Below are 15,540 nucleotides of genomic sequence, written 5' to 3'. Positions count from 1 at the left end.
CGCCTGTGCCTCTGACTTTTCCACGAGCCTCCTTCTATAGAACACTGTCACGCCTGTGCCTCTGACTTTGCCACGAACCTCCTTCTATAGAACACTGTCACGCCTGTGCCTCTGACTTTGCCACGAGTCTCCTTCTATAGAACACTGTCACGCCTGTGCCTCCGACTTTGCCACGAGTCTTCTATAGAACACTGTCACGCCTGTGCCTCCGACTTTGCCACGAGTCTCCTTCTATAGAACACTGTCGCGCCTGTGCCTCCGACTTTGCCACGAGCCTCCTTCTATAGAACACTGTTACGCCTGTGCCTCCGACTTTGCCACGAATCTCCTTCAATAGAACACTGTCACGCCTGTGCCTCGGACTTTGCCACGAGTCCCCTTCTATAGAACACTGTCACGCCTGTGCCTCTGACTTTGCCACGAGTCTCCTTCAATAGAACACTGTCACGCCTGTGCCTCGGACTTTGCCACGAGTCTCCTTCTATAGAACACTGTCACGCCTGTGCCTCTGACTTTGCCACGAGTCTTCTATAGAACACTGTCACGCCTGTGCCTCGGACTTTGCCACGAGTCTCCTTCTATAGAACACTGTCGCGCCTGTGCCTCAGACTTTGCCACGAGTCTCCTTCTATAGAATACTGCCACGCCTGTGCCTCTGACTTTGCCACGAGTCTCCTTCTATAGAACACTGTTACGCCTGTGCCTCTGACTTTGCCACGAGTCTTCTATAGAACACTGTCACGCCTGTGCCTCTGACTTTGCCACGAGTCTCCTTCTATAGAACACTGTCGCGCCTGTGCCTCAGACTTTGCCACGAGTCTCCTTCTATAGAATACTGTCACGCCTGTGCCTCCGACTTTGCCACGAGTCTCCTTCTATAGAACACTTACCAGTATTTCAGTAATAAGTATTACTAGCGTTGGTTTGGATATTAAGGCACTTTCGTGTTTTACATTTTTGAATAAATATAAATATAAAATTCAAAATATATACATATCTAAACTCAAATACTTTTACATCTAAGTCTTCTAACTACTCAAATCCTCATTTTCAAAGGATTTGCTTTATTAAACCGTGTCTGAACATGAAATTTTAAGAACTTCTATTCAACCAGTGTTTGTTTCTATACACGACTTCTGACACTTATATCAGGTTATTTAATCTGATTGATGGGGTGTTACATGCGTGAGATTTTACCTAATTCCCAAAGTAGATCGGACATAGATTTTGAAGTATTCTGTTTGTGTTTTTGTGTGCGTCTACAGAATTTGGGTTCTGTCCCTTGTACCATTCAACATCACGGTATGTCATTGTTTGCCTGGCCTGTCCCTGTAGACATACTGCATTATGAACTCAGTTATGTTAGAGTTATGTCCCTTTGACAAGCATTGTGTGAAATTAATCTTAAAACTCCATCAAATTGAAATGATTTCTTTTACTAGTCGAGTTCTTATACTGCACTACTTACAAAATAAATAGCCGAATGCATTAATGCATGAATAACAGTGAAACAAATATCAAAAATAAACATCAAAGTATATTTATGAAATATTTATTTAAATACAACTGAATCAGATAAAGACTGCAGACAAAAATAAGCTACACAATCAGAAAATAAAAAAAAATATTTATAGCACTATTACCAAAGGGAAAATCTTTACAGCATTTGTTATGGGTCTGGATATTAAAACATTTGTCATAGCAGCTTTACTCAAAATAAGTGAGTAACTGTTCAGCAAGTTAGCATTATTTCAGTAACAAGGTACAAGTTCTTATATTTAGAATACAAGACACATATTGAAATTAATATGTAACCAGGCAGAAAAAAGACTCACATTGCAGTTTTATTACATCAGAAAAGCTTATCATGGCAATTAATTCAAGCACATTAAATGCACCAGCACATTACAATATAAATGTTAAACAACAAAACCATGTAATTACAATAATGTTCTTTTGAACAGGGGGTAGCTTTTTGTTAACTTTCTACATTAACAAGCACAAGAATGATCACAAAGACATATTTTTATAACCAGTATTTTTAAGCCATGATTATTTAACCATTTTAACAGGGATTTATTTTGATGGTCTGAATGAAAAACAGGAACTTAAGGACAGAAAAAATACTACAAATTACCTAAGAGTTTGTCTTCTATACATAAATATATTTATGTGTATGGAAATAAAAGCTGCTTCTTCATTATGTAACTGTAATTATTTTTAGAATAAAACTTCAACAAGTCTTAACAATACATTATTTTAATTTCTTCCTGTCAAAAATATAGCAAAAACATGACAAATCTTTGATGGAAAACTTACATTATTAAAAAAAAATCAACAAAATTTTTCACTGTTTTTTTTAAATGTATCATTTAATTTTCATAGTGAAATTTACAATTTCCACAGCATGGCAATGGCCGTTGTGACGCCAACATCATTATAGTTGAAATTCATGAGTCCAGCGAAGGCCACAATTGAAATAAGGTACCAAATCTTGTGGACGGGGGGGAAGAATTTCTGCACATAATCTGACATCACGTGGTCAAACGCCCTGAAATAAAAGGAAAAAATCATATTTTCTATTGTTAATGCAAGTGAAATATCTATATAAATATAAAGCATGTACCATAATTAATTTCCAAATGTGAGTGCGCTTTTAATCTAACTGCTGTTCATTAATTAATGAGGTCTTCTAAAAAGGTCATTACATTATATACACAAAAACTTTCATTAAATTCACGTCATTTGAAACAAGAGCTTCCACAGAAGTGATGAAAATCCCCGCACCACACCTGCTCACAGGAATGTTTAACTGTTCATTTGAAAAGCAGTCATACAATGTAGCTCCATAAAAAATTAGTGGATTTAGAGGCCTGCATAACTCCATAAAAAATGCAGGATTAAAGGGGACATAACTCCATCAAACATTGGAGGATTGAAGGGGACATAACTCCATCAAACATTGGTGGACTGAATGGGACATTAGAGGATTGTAATCAATGTCAAACATAATCTGTATCTAATGGCGTTCAACTTGTGTACCAAAATTAATTGAAATCTGTCAACCAGTTCATGAGTTATTGTCCAGACACCTATTTTGGGAAAATTCAAACATGAAAACAGGACTATATAAAAATTGTTGTTTGTAAACAAAGTCAAATTGAACCTGTATATTTCTGTATTAAATATGTATACCAATTGATAAAAATTATCAAAAGTTTGAAATTAATAATATCTTGTTAGTTTTTTGAGTTATTAACAAAACCATAAAAATGGTATAGTTTCTAAGTATACGAAGGACAATAAATGCAATAATATTCAAGCATGAGTAGTACAACTTTTCATGAAAGAGCAAATTATTTCTGTGAGCAATAAAAGAAAGTTTGAACTTAATAGCTTAATTTTAAAGTCATTAACAAATCTATAAAAAATGTTCACAAATGGCCATAAATATGACAAGATTTAAGCATAAGTTACAAAACTTGTCACAAAAGAGTAATATATTGTTACTGTTAAGAAATTTCTGAAGCATGAATTTGATATGACTGGCTGACAAGTTTAAAGTTATTAACAAAACTCCCATAAAATATGTGTACAGACAGACAGATGGATGGGGTGATTACTATAGGGCATCAACATCCATAATTCAGTAAGAAGGTAATGGTTTGTAACCCATTAAATTCGACCTGAATCATATGGCCCTACACATGAATACTCCTGTATATTCCCCAAACAAATTTTGATTCAAAGGAATTTAAAAAGTATATTCATATCCAAAAGTGAATGATTATAACAGAGCGCTCCAAAACCATTTTCATGAATTTTAATATTGAGATCTCAGATCAATAACAACAAGAGATGTTTGTCAACATTATGCCCCCTTCCCCCTGAGCGCCATGTTATCAGGATTATTTGCACAATTGAATGAAATGTGCATGGACCGAAATAAAAGCTGGTTTGTCATTGACATTGGATGCCTTTGAGGCAGTTGTAAGATTATGACCATTCAAAGTGTGAAGACAGTAAGTACAGTTTTTTAACCATGTTCAGATGACGACTGATATTTGCAGATAAAAAGTCTTAACAGCAGGGAATAAGTAAATATGAAAAAATTTAATGTTGAATATGAGTTATGACCATGAACTTTGACTCTATGACCTAAAAATTCATAGGGGTCATCAACTGGTCACCCCAAACCTAAATGTCAAGTTTGAGGGCAATGGGTGCAGGCATTTTCAAGTTATCGCTCAAACAATATTTTCGCATTCAAGGTCACTACGACCTTGACCTTTAAATCAATAGGGGTCATCTACTGGTCAGGCCCAGCCTCCATGTCAAGATTGATTACCATAGGTCAAGAAATTGTAGAGTTTGCATTCAAGGTCACTGTTACCTTGACCTTTGACCCAATGACCCCTAAAATCAATAGGGGTCATCTACTGGTCAGGCCCAACCCCCAAGTCAAGTTTGAGGGCCATGGGTGCAGGCATTGCCGAGTTATTACTCGGACAACCTTTTATCATTCAAGGTCACTGTGATGTTTGACCTAATGACCTCTAAAATCAATATGCATCATCTACAAGACAGGCCAAGCCTCCATGTCAATATTGATGATCACAGAACTAGATATTATTGAGACATCACATGGAGAAGCTTTGTTTACTTCTTCGCTTTAAAGGTCACTGTGACTTTGACCTTTTGCCTGACGACCCCCAAAATCAACAGGGGTCATCTACTGGTCAGGCCCAAGCTTCATGACAAGTTTGATAAACCTAGGTCCAGGAATTGTCCAGTCACTGTGACCCAAGGGTCATCTACTGGTCAGGCCCAACCTCCAAGTCAAGTTTGAGGGCCATAGGTGCAGGCATTGTCAAGTTATCACTTGGACAACTTTTTATCATTGAAGGTCACTGTGACCTTGACCTTTGGCCCGATGACCCCCAAAATCAATAGGGGTCATCTACTGGTCAAGCCCAGCCTCCATGTCAAGTTTGATGACCAAAGTTCTAGGCATTGTTTAATTATCACTCCGACCAGCTTTGAAATTCTTTTACCATTAAAGGTCACTGTGACCTTGAACTTTGACCTGATGACCCCTTAAATTAATAGGTTTCATCTACAGGTCTGGCCCAACCTTAAAGCCAAGTTTGATGACCATACGTCAAAGATTGTTGAGTTATCACTTGAACAAGCTTTGGTCTACCAACGGAACGACCGACCAACATGTGCAAAGCAATATACCCCTCTTCCTCGAAGGGGGCATTAATATATTACTTATAAGCTAGGTTCTCAGACATTGCCACCAAATTTTACAAAACAAAAAAGCACCATCATTTTTACACTACTTAAAACTAAAGAGTGAACAAACCAGAAAGCATGCATAAAGATTGAAGTGGTGAAGACAAAGTCCATAACAGGCCCCTGGAAGAAAAATGCGGAGGGCATGATGGCTATCATACTGACGGCCAACACTCGCTCAACCTTCCAGTGGGTGGATGCAAACATCATGTGCTTTCCTTGCTTTTCCTCTGAAATATTTATAGTTAATTAAAGCCATTTTATACACAACAATTTGGAGAGAAAGTAGCTAATATATTAAAAGTAAAATATACCCCCATACATACAAAAAAGTCCTTCATTTTCAACTGCAATCTTGCATTATAACAATTCAAACAAACACTGTTGATGATTTTAAGGCGTCTGAATATCAATTATTGCCAAAGTTTAAGTTTCTTAATTAGTGACAGTGCAATAATACCGGGTGTATAAGGTCCTCTGCGGGCTCTGAAGTACTCAGGAACCGGGATAGACGATGCTGCTGCTGGTGTTAGACATATTGTCTTTGAGGGAACACTTGCTCGTAGAAGAGATGGTGAAATTTGTGCTTTGAAGATCACTGATCCTCCTGCAATGTAAAATAACAGGTGCAGTCTGCGAAATAACCCATGTGCCCGATGCCCGGGGCAAGTAAAAATCCCGTCGGGCAAGTAAAAAATCGTATTTGCTTGCCCGATCGGGCAAGTGAAAAAAGAGAACGAAATCGTTTATCCGAAAATCAACAAACAAAGTAAATACGCTAAATTTGATGACGTATTACTCGTCTTTGTAAAAGTCGCTAAATTTGATGACGTTTTACGCGGTCTGTATCAACTGGTACACTTAGGCCAAAAAAAAAAATATGTCTGGTTCAGGAAACCCGACCGACCCTATTTTTTACCCGCCGACCCTAAACTTTTTTTTCGAAATCGCGGCCGAAAACCGCTATACTGCGTATTGAAAATTTTCTTTTCTGTAGTTATTGCTCTTTGGGTTAATAGAGCGCGTTTATATCGATCTTTGGGTTAATAGAGCGCACAACAATGGTGGCGCCCATGGCGTGTTCACCAGCCACTTTGATGGCCATAAAACTCTAAAAATGTGAACATGGAGCCTAGCGGCAGGTCATGAAAGCGGTCCAGCATGGTTGCACAGCTTCGGAAGTATTCGAGGAGCTCCATGGGCCAACCAACCCCAAACTGTTTGCCACCAGATATGAAGCCGCAACTAGTTTAGGCCCGGGCGGAACGTTTTGGCAGGTGAAATGTGCCTTCCTTTGCTTTTGAAAAAAAGATCGAATTTAATATTTGTATTTTTGATGTCTTTTAAAATTAATACCAGAAAGGTACAGGTAGTTGATTAAACCTTATTTCCATTGTGGTCCTTACAGAAAATACAGGGTTGAAATGCTCTGTTACTATGTGGTTAAATGACTGCATTGAAACAAGCACACATCACAATACCACATGCTGGGAGTTACAAAGTGATCTGACTGCTCTGTGCATCGTCTACACATAGACAACATACGTCCAAAAAAAAAAAAAAAAAAATGGAAAAAATGCCTACCCTCCTAATTTTTTGGGACAACGTTTCCTGAACCAGACATATTTTTTTTGGCCTTACTCCGCAGTCCGAATCAATAGACGCTTATAACTATGCGTATAAAATTGAAAGCCGATTGGACGATTGATTTAAACCAGTCCGATGCAAGCGTTTCAAAGACGAAGGTCATAGATCAGAAAATGTCATTTCTGATCCAGATGAGGAGCCGGAGGACCTAGTAGGGATAGATGATGATGATGATGATATTGCACAGCAGGTACTTAAATATCTAAAACTTGTGTTGTTGCTGAGAGGTAATTGCATGAAATTTCATTTCAGAAAATTATTATACCGTTACATGAGTAAATATGTGCCTTGTAATTTTTCAGGAAACGAGTGTCATGAAAGACTTCTTTGGTGAAAAAGACGAAAAAGACGACGATGATGATGATGATGATGATGATGATGATGTCGAGATGACAGAAGATACTGTTTTCTCTCTTCTTTTGTCATTTAGAGAATGAATAAAACAACTCTGATGTGATCTTTGCTTTATATTTTATTTGAAATTTATTCGGGCAAGTGAAAATTGGTCCGGGCAAGTTAAAATTGCTAGGGAGATGCCCGAAAGGGCAAGTTCATCTGAAAAGTTAGTTCGCAGACTGCAGGTGAGTTTAAATATATCTTATAAAATCAAACTTTCATGAACTATTGTTAATTTTTCTTTCCTCTTTAAATGTATATGTAGAACCCTCGCACTAATTCAAGTACTGTACAATCAGCCGTTCAACCATAGTTTATGAAAGGAGGAGCAATGGTCTGTCTGAATATTTGACAAACAATAAAAACAACCACATTAAATATTATAACAAAAAAAATATTGTACAGTTGGTAATTTTTTTATTTAGTTGTCAAAAGTGTTTTAGTTTTGTAAGGAAAGTCTCTGGAAAAGGGAAAAGTCTGTACAAACTTCAGACTGAAGCGCTGTACTATAACCTTGGATTTAGTATCCTTATTTACTATAGCATGTTTAAAAGACCAAAAAGTGTGTAAAATAACTTTCTGGAATGGTAAAATCCGGAAGTCCTTCTCAATGTATTCTGTTCTTGCAAATTACGGAAGAATATGAACTTGACCTTCGTCTTGGATGTTAACAAGATGTTACGAGTATTAAAGGTTTAGGTGAACGAACCGTCTTTTCCACTAAATTAAGCAATTCATTTAATAGGTCAGAGTTTTAAGGAAGATGTACATAAATCATAATGTCATTCAGAAAAATCCAAATTACCTCGACCTAGACAGCGAAAAAGTACCGAAGATGCCATCTTCTCTTCGTTTTTCAGTAAAGGTGAAGGTCATTGAAACTACCCTAAATAAAAACAAAAACTGGCTGGTTGCAGACAACTAATACCTTCTCTGTCGTCTACTCTGACGCGTTGACGTCCCCTGTCTATGCATCGTTGTTCAACTGAAATAATTTCTCATGTAATCAATTTCATTGTGCGCTGTGTGGTACAGTGATACAGTTATGTAACGAATATGTGTATGACAAGGGTGTTAAACAGTCTAACGTTTCTTCAGTAGTTCAGCGATTTATAATTACATGACAATTTCGGGTCATTTACGATTAACGAAGTCAAATCCTGGGACCTCTGGTCAGATTAATATCCTGCATTGGTATGATATATATCTTTACTGATTCATCGGGCAAAATCAATATTTACGAACTATTTTTTCAACAAACAATCATATAGCTTATTGCCAAGTGTCCTAAATATAGCAAATATTTCTGGTTGTGTTTTTGTTTGTTTATGTTTCATTTTTTATTTAAAATTGAAGCTTGATTTTTCAATGGCAAATTTCCTTATCGAAATATGATTTTTAACTGTTTAAAGCAGGTGAAACGCGATCAGATTTAAGATATTTCATCCACTTTGGTTATGTTTGAATAAAAATACAAACATTTGTTTTATCATGAAAACCACTATCTGAAACACACACTACTATTGAGTTTACTCATCGTATCTTCAAACATAACAACATATTTGTCCTCAAACCATCCCTCACCGTCAAAATGTTGCACGGTCTGAATTTGAACTATTTTCCAGTAGGTAAGGGTCACACCTCAGAGTGACATCGTTACTTAGATGTTACCCGTCCCGTCAATGACAAATAGGCTACTCATTCATTAAAATTGTTTATTAAAATGTGTATGTACAAACATTATGTTATGATGATATGACAGGGGATTAAACACTGTATCTGTCTCTTAGCTCTCCCCTACATACAAAATTACGTGTTCCTCATATTCAATGTGTATATAATAATACATTCATGTATAAGTATTGCAATCATAAGATATTTTGCTATGTTTGCTATATTTAATGGCCAAAGGTATTTTGTATACTTGTTTTCTGGCGGGCTGATTCATACTATTATTGTTTTTTTCAAATAAGATATACATGTATGTATATGCTGTTTAATTTGAATAAAAAGAATCCTTACCAAACTAACAACCGTAATGGCGATTTTAGAAAGTCATTTAGGCAGTCACAATTTCTACTACATAAATTACTATGACAAATACTAATTGCATAACAACTTACACATACGTCATAACCTCACATTGTAACTGTCATGTATGAAATTAGTCACTTTGTACGATTTATTCATTCAAAAATTGATTTTCAAAAGGCCCTTTTCTGTCGTTAATGAAATACGTAGCTCACTGCTGATTGGTTGACGCACTGTTACGGAAATACGAAAAAATACACCACTTCCGTAATGTGTTGAAAACTTATTGGCGAACGAGAATAAAACTCGACAGTTGAAATAAAATTTCAGTAACTAAGTATCAAGCAATCTGAAGCGGATTTTAATTTTCTTTTCAATTTTGGAAATAAGACAGGTAAGTTTCATCCTTTTAAGCAATTAATGTAACAATTTATAATGAAGGATTTTAAACAGAGATCACACCAAGATCGTTAACGGTATTGGCTGTTAGAATCAGAATTATGAGTGATAAAAATATGATGATTATGTAAAAAAAATGATGAAAAATAGATCGATCTTAGCATATATTAATTGTATGTGATGCACGTATATGAACTATTCAAATATGAAAAACATAAACTCTGTTTAAAGTGTGTTGATTGAATAGGCAGAACTTTAGTACATCATAACATAATTATATTATGCTTATTATGGAAAATTGGCGATATTTCTTTACCTTCCAATAACTGTTTTATTTTGCAGAAATAAGCATGTGGATAGCGGTCGGTTTATTGTGTGTGGGCCTTATCCAATTCGCGGCCTCTCAGGGCGCAAACAGTGACTTCTCAAACTTCGCAATGTTTTCCAATGGCGGCGGCGGCAGTGCGGCTGCCACCAACTTGGCGTCTGGCGGCCCGGGATCCAACGCTTTTGGAAGCCCAATGCCTACGAGCTCATCTGGTACATTTGGCAGCGTCGGAGGCGGCAGCGGACTGACCCAGCAGGACAGTGGAAGTGGAAGCGGGGGCTTGGTATCCGCGGGAACCAATCAGAATATGGGAGGATTTGGACAGTCCAGCCAAGGCCAAGGCCAAGGAATGAACCAAATGAATAGTATGCAAAATCAAATGAATGGGCAAATGGGCATGGGCTCCGGTGGACAGATGGGAATGAACAACCAAATGGGAATGAATGGACAAATGGGTATGAATGGCGGCCAAATGGGTATGAATGGACAAATGAACCAAATGAGCAACCAAATGAGCAACCAAATGAACAATCAGATGGGAAATCAGATGGGAAATCAGATGGGAAATCAGATGAGTGGTGGAATGAACCAGATGAATCAGATGGGAATGGGAGCCCAGAACGGTATGTCCCAGACCAACAACGGAATGTTCTCGGATCCAACCGCAATGGGAAACTTCAACCGTGGCGACTTCAACCAGATGGGATTCACAAATTCCCAGGCTCAGAGCTCTCTATTTAACGACCAACTTGCACAAAACGGACAATTCAACGGACAAGGAACCCAATTCGGACAGCAACAACAACAATTTGGACAAACTCCCGGAATGCAGGGAATGGGTGGAATGCCAGGAATGCCTGGAATGGGTGGAATGCCAGGAATGCCGGGAATGTCTCCATTTGGACAGTTTGCTACCCCCTTCACCAGCAGACCCACCACTTTTGGCCCCTTCCAGGACCCCAATATGAACATGTTTGCCCCTATGAACCCAATGATGGGACGGCGACCAATGATGATGGCCGGCCCCTTTTCACCGATGATGGGACGTGGAATGATGCCGGGAATGGGTAAGTGATTTATATTTGACTGATTGACCTTGTTTATATTCTTCTTCTTGCTAAATAATGAGTAAAGTTGGTTTTATTACTTAAGTAATTTACATAAAATCTTATGTGTATTTTTGTATGTTAAGTTTTCTTGAATTTCATTTTAGTATAATTGTAAATTGTTTTGAAACTTCTTATAAACGTTATTGTTTTTGCAAATAGTACATTGTATGTGTTCAATAATGAAAAAGCACATGGACACTCGCACGTACCCAATCGAAAAAGGACGGTATCCTTTACAATTCCAGTCATAAATGACAACTAATAAATGAAAACAACTGGACATTTTAACACATTTAAACACCCTTGAAGTAAATGTTCTAGGGTGACTTACAATATCCTAATGGTTTATAAACGGACGCACACATTAAGTTTGACACCAACTTCCTCTTTCTCGTCCAGAAATTGGAAGGACCATCTTTGACGCAAGGGGCAACCCCGTTGGCTCCACTTCCTCCGCTAGGCCCATTGGCGGTCTCACACAGTCGAGTGCATTTGGACAGCAGACCCAAGGTGGCTTCGGATCCCAGGGCGGTCTCACTCAGTCGTCCGGCAGCATGAGTGGAATTGGACTTCCTCTTAACGGACAGATGGCTGGTATGAGCAACGGCGGGTTCGGTAACGATGGTTTCGGCCAATCAAATGGTGGCTTCATGACCTCTTCATCGTCATCGACACCTTTCGGAAACGCTGGCTTTAGGGGGATGGATGGTGGGGCGTTTGGTCAAAGCGGCTTATCCCAGGCTGGTGCTTTTGGTGCACCCACTGGCGGTATTAGATCCACTGTTTCTGCAAGCGGAAATAGCTTTGCTTTGAACAATAATGGTAGACCCGTCACAAGCCGAATTCAGCCTTTCAGCGGTATTGTTCCACACCAAGCTTCTACGGTTTTGCAAAACCCGGGTCCCGGTAGAACAAACTTCGGGGATAACACCGGCAACACTAATAGCGCACCAACTAACAAGTTTAGTTCCACAAACACTGCCACTTTGAACACATTTAACACGAACGGTATCTCGAATGGACAAGCGTCGAACAGCGCAAACTCCAACTTGGGTAATACCAATTCTAATAGCTTTGCAAATAGTGCTTCAAACACATGGAACACAAACTCCAGTGGAATGAACGCAAACAGTGCTTTTAACTCAAACAATGCTGCTCAAAGTGGAAGTGCTATTAATTCACAAAATCGTCCTTCAAGCACGGGTATATTTGCTAACACTGCTAGCTCTCGCTTATCTGCACAAAACAGCAACGCAAACGGGCCATCGGCAAACTCGTTTACTGGCAAATAGTTTCGACATTTTAAGGGCATTGCGTATTTATTATTTCTCTATTTAGTTTGCACAAACTTATTTTTAATTGCTTTGTAAAATACCAGTAATTTATCCAAAAATGCGGCTTCGTTTGTATCTAGAATTGTTATATCCCAAGTCTTGTCACTTTTGTTTTACATTGTACTAGTTTTCATATCACATAATGACACACTTCAGTTACCTAGGTTTTAAGATATGTTCATTAATATTGTTCATTATTAATTTTGTTATTATTTTTATAATAAAATTGTTGAAAACCAACCATTGTTTGATAAATGATACCATATTGGTACACACAAGTTGTTAACAAAAACGCGGACAAATCATGCCACAAAGATAATACTACTAATAACATTTATATCATTCTATTTAGAGAACATTTTGTTATAATTCGTTTTCTCTCCTTGGCTTAAAGTGTCAAGGGACACTGTTCGTCGAAGAATACAGGGTACACATGCCTATCATCTGGTTGTAACGTTCGGGAGAGGCTGCGAGTGTCCGTGTGCATTGCATTATTTCAATCAAATTTATTTCGCTTAAATGCCATAGCAACCCAAACCATTTCCTCATTATTGTTTCTATGGCAACACAGGCATGATGCCCCCACCCCCTGCTCCAATGCTCCCTTTTAACATGCCCACAAGTGTCCCCACCCCCATGATGTTCCCCATGCAGCAGGGTATGCAGACTATGCAGGGTATGCCGGGTATGCCGGTCATGCAGGGTAGGCAGGGCATGAGCCGGGGAAAATAAACTGCACACTTATTTATGTGCATGATAAAGGTAATATAGCATTTACGCACTGGTTTTGTTGATACTTTGTCTTTCCTGCTTTGCCTGCTATGCCATTGGCATTCTTACTTTTATTTTGCTCTTGATTTCATTTCTATCGCTTCACCACTTTTCGTAAATGTATAATCTAGCACTTTATCATTTTGTTATTAAAAAAGGCATCGTGTGCTTTTTTCCTTAAACACATATCTTACCAGCAAAAGTTTTGGCCATAATTCACGCATGAGTGTTATGGCTTTCCGTAAAATGTATCGTTTCAAGACAAACTAAAGAAATGAAAAAAGCTATGCATTTTTCAAACATATTTGTTATTTCTATTTTAAATTAATGGATATTAAATGTAAGTAAACAAGCAGGCTGGTGTGTGTTAGCCTAAATTTCTAGAAAAATCTTCAGCGTGGCACGCTTTTACATTTAGCAAAATTACTTATTAAGACTTGACTTAACAAAGCCAAATATAGTTAATCATTTTAAAGTCTCAGAACTCTATTTAATCACGTTTGTACAAAGTATACAGCGAATATACAATATTGTGTATATATGCCATATTTATGTGATAATTAAGAATGTATTTTATGCACACTACATAAAATACTTATACATTGTTTGAGAGGTGATATTTTGGACAGTTAATTGTCATTTTCAGTGGGCAAAAGGAGGAGGAAGTAGTTACCAGGCCAGTGGTGGTCTGGCATGCGCAGCGCTGAGGGGAGGTCATTCGGAACACATTGAACATTTTCGCAGAAAATAATTTGCTGAGAGAAGAAACAAGTGTTTTGATTGTGTCTGCGTCTGCGTTGCTTCTAGTCATAATATTTTGTAAAACGTACATATAGAGGTGCTTTGCTCTTGTATTGTTTATTGTAAGTTTTATTGAGAAAAAAAATGTACACATGTAGAAACAAAATTTTGTGTTTGTAATTTCTGCTCAGTGTTTCTACTGTAATGTGGTGTTAAACCTATCCAACTATTAAGAAATCCATGTTCATGTACACACTTTAAAGAGTCCATCGTTAATAATGTGGCTGGATATTTTGATATATACGTGTTTGAACTAAAAACTTAATCCCTGTGTTTTCGGTTGAAAATAAAGTTGAGGAAGTAAAAAAATCATCTTGTTATCTCTTGAGCATGTTCCGACCGATTGAAGATCTTGAAAGCGTTATGAACAAGAGGCCGTGTTATAAACGAATACAAAACCAGTGTCAGAACTATAATTATGAATTTAAATTGTACATATTAATAAGCCTGGAGCAATTTTCCATCTAAAACTATTTTATTAAAAAATATATTGCAATCAAGAATAAAAGATTCGACAAAAATCGATCGTACCATACGATAATGAAAGGCTACTTAGTTCGGGCTGTGTGTTTTGTATAGAAGTGCGCATATTTCCACTTCCTGATGTATATATGGTACGCTCTCCATATATGGCGGACATTAAATGTATATCGCATATAGATATAAGATGTAAATATTCGTTCATGGTTACATAATAAAGCTTAAGACTTGATGTCAAGACGGCTGAAGTAAATATCTTTTCAAATAGACACTATGACCGATCGCGTAACACATTTTTTCTCTTTAAAATATCGTTGCAAAGTTTAGCCGACTGATGGAAGAACCCAGAATGGGTTTAATTTGCTGGTCTAACAAAGCTCTTTTTAGCTCGAGAGATATGAGAAAGAAGTGATATCGACAACCGGTTTTAATACTTTATTTTATTTTTTAAGTCCCTAAGACTTTTTTTATTTGTAATGACTTGTCAGAAATGCTCTCTAAAAAGAAACTAGTCGAAGTGCATTAAGATTCCTCAAAACTTGTACATAAACGGCGACTCTGATACAGACAGGGGGTATTACAAGGAAGTTCATAACTTGTTGTCAAAATAACATCATCGGATATACAGTTTCGGTGCAAGAATTAACAATTTGTGACATGTACCTTGAAAATGGCCGTTGATTTTCAAGAGTTCATGTCAGATAACATTATAAGGTTTGCGTATGTTGTCAAAGATAGAGCCCAAGGCTAATAATATATATGATTAGTTCGTGTATTATGTACATATACACACCTAGACACATCCACATACACGGAAGTTGTCCGAAAATTGTGATCGATCTAACATCGATGAAATATGGTGAAATTTTACTTAATGATTTCGAGAGTATGACTGTTTCAAACTATTGAAAGGCCTCGGGCCTCAGATGTCAAAACATGTATACTT

General features: G+C 37.4%; 2 protein-coding genes across 8 annotated transcripts; one reads left to right on the top strand and one right to left on the bottom strand.

The window, feature by feature from the left end:
- Window positions 1-1,536: 1,536 nt before the first annotated feature.
- On the bottom strand, window positions 1,537-8,245 carry LOC128212491 (putative succinate dehydrogenase [ubiquinone] cytochrome b small subunit, mitochondrial). Its single transcript, XM_052917973.1, has 4 exons — window positions 8,147-8,245; window positions 5,759-5,905; window positions 5,369-5,528; window positions 1,537-2,551 (listed from the first exon to the last, which is right to left on the bottom strand). The coding sequence occupies exons 1-4, from the start codon at window positions 8,181-8,183 to the stop codon at window positions 2,392-2,394; spliced, it is 504 nt and encodes a 167-aa protein (XP_052773933.1). The 5' UTR covers window positions 8,184-8,245; the 3' UTR covers window positions 1,537-2,391.
- Window positions 8,246-9,677: 1,432 nt separating this feature from the next.
- LOC128212187 (uncharacterized PPE family protein PPE40-like) lies at window positions 9,678-14,408 on the top strand. 7 transcript variants are annotated; one of them, XM_052917508.1, is made up of 4 exons: window positions 9,678-9,766; window positions 10,114-11,166; window positions 13,114-13,200; window positions 13,960-14,408. In XM_052917508.1, exons 2-4 carry the CDS (start codon window positions 10,122-10,124, stop codon window positions 13,980-13,982), a joined length of 1,155 nt encoding a protein of 384 aa, XP_052773468.1. In that variant the 5' UTR covers window positions 9,678-9,766; window positions 10,114-10,121; the 3' UTR covers window positions 13,983-14,408. The 7 variants fall into 7 exon arrangements, with proteins under 7 accessions (XP_052773468.1, XP_052773467.1, XP_052773466.1 ...); XM_052917507.1 differs by having other exon boundaries at window positions 13,114-13,218; XM_052917506.1 differs by having other exon boundaries at window positions 13,114-13,227.
- The last annotated feature ends 1,132 nt before the right edge of the window (window positions 14,409-15,540 follow it).

The sequence above is a fragment of the Mya arenaria genome, chromosome 12 (assembly GCF_026914265.1).
Source record: "Mya arenaria isolate MELC-2E11 chromosome 12, ASM2691426v1".
NCBI lineage: Eukaryota > Metazoa > Mollusca > Bivalvia > Myida > Myidae > Mya > Mya arenaria.
Note: the sequence above shows the minus strand (reverse complement) of the source record. Positions and strands in the feature narration are given on the sequence as shown.

Bases quoted from the DNA above. Each gene is read 5' to 3' on its own strand.
- LOC128212187 (XM_052917502.1), top strand. From the start codon at position 10,122: ATGTGGATAGCGGTCGGTTTATTGTGTGTGGGCCTTATCCAATTCGCG. The intron at 11,167-11,607 runs GTAAGTGATTTA...TTTCTCGTCCAG, and splicing joins TGGAATGATGCCGGGAATGG to AAATTGGAAGGACCATCTTT. The intron at 12,067-13,959 runs GTATTGTTCCAC...TGTCATTTTCAG, and splicing joins CCGAATTCAGCCTTTCAGCG to TGGGCAAAAGGAGGAGGAAG.
- LOC128212491 (XM_052917973.1), bottom strand. From the start codon at position 8,183: ATGGCATCTTCGGTACTTTTTCGCTGTCTAGGTCGAG. The intron at 5,906-8,146 runs GTAATTTGGATT...TTTACATTGCAG, and splicing joins TTTTCGCTGTCTAGGTCGAG to GAGGATCAGTGATCTTCAAA. The intron at 5,529-5,758 runs GTATTATTGCAC...TAAATATTTCAG, and splicing joins CAGAGGACCTTATACACCCG to AGGAAAAGCAAGGAAAGCAC.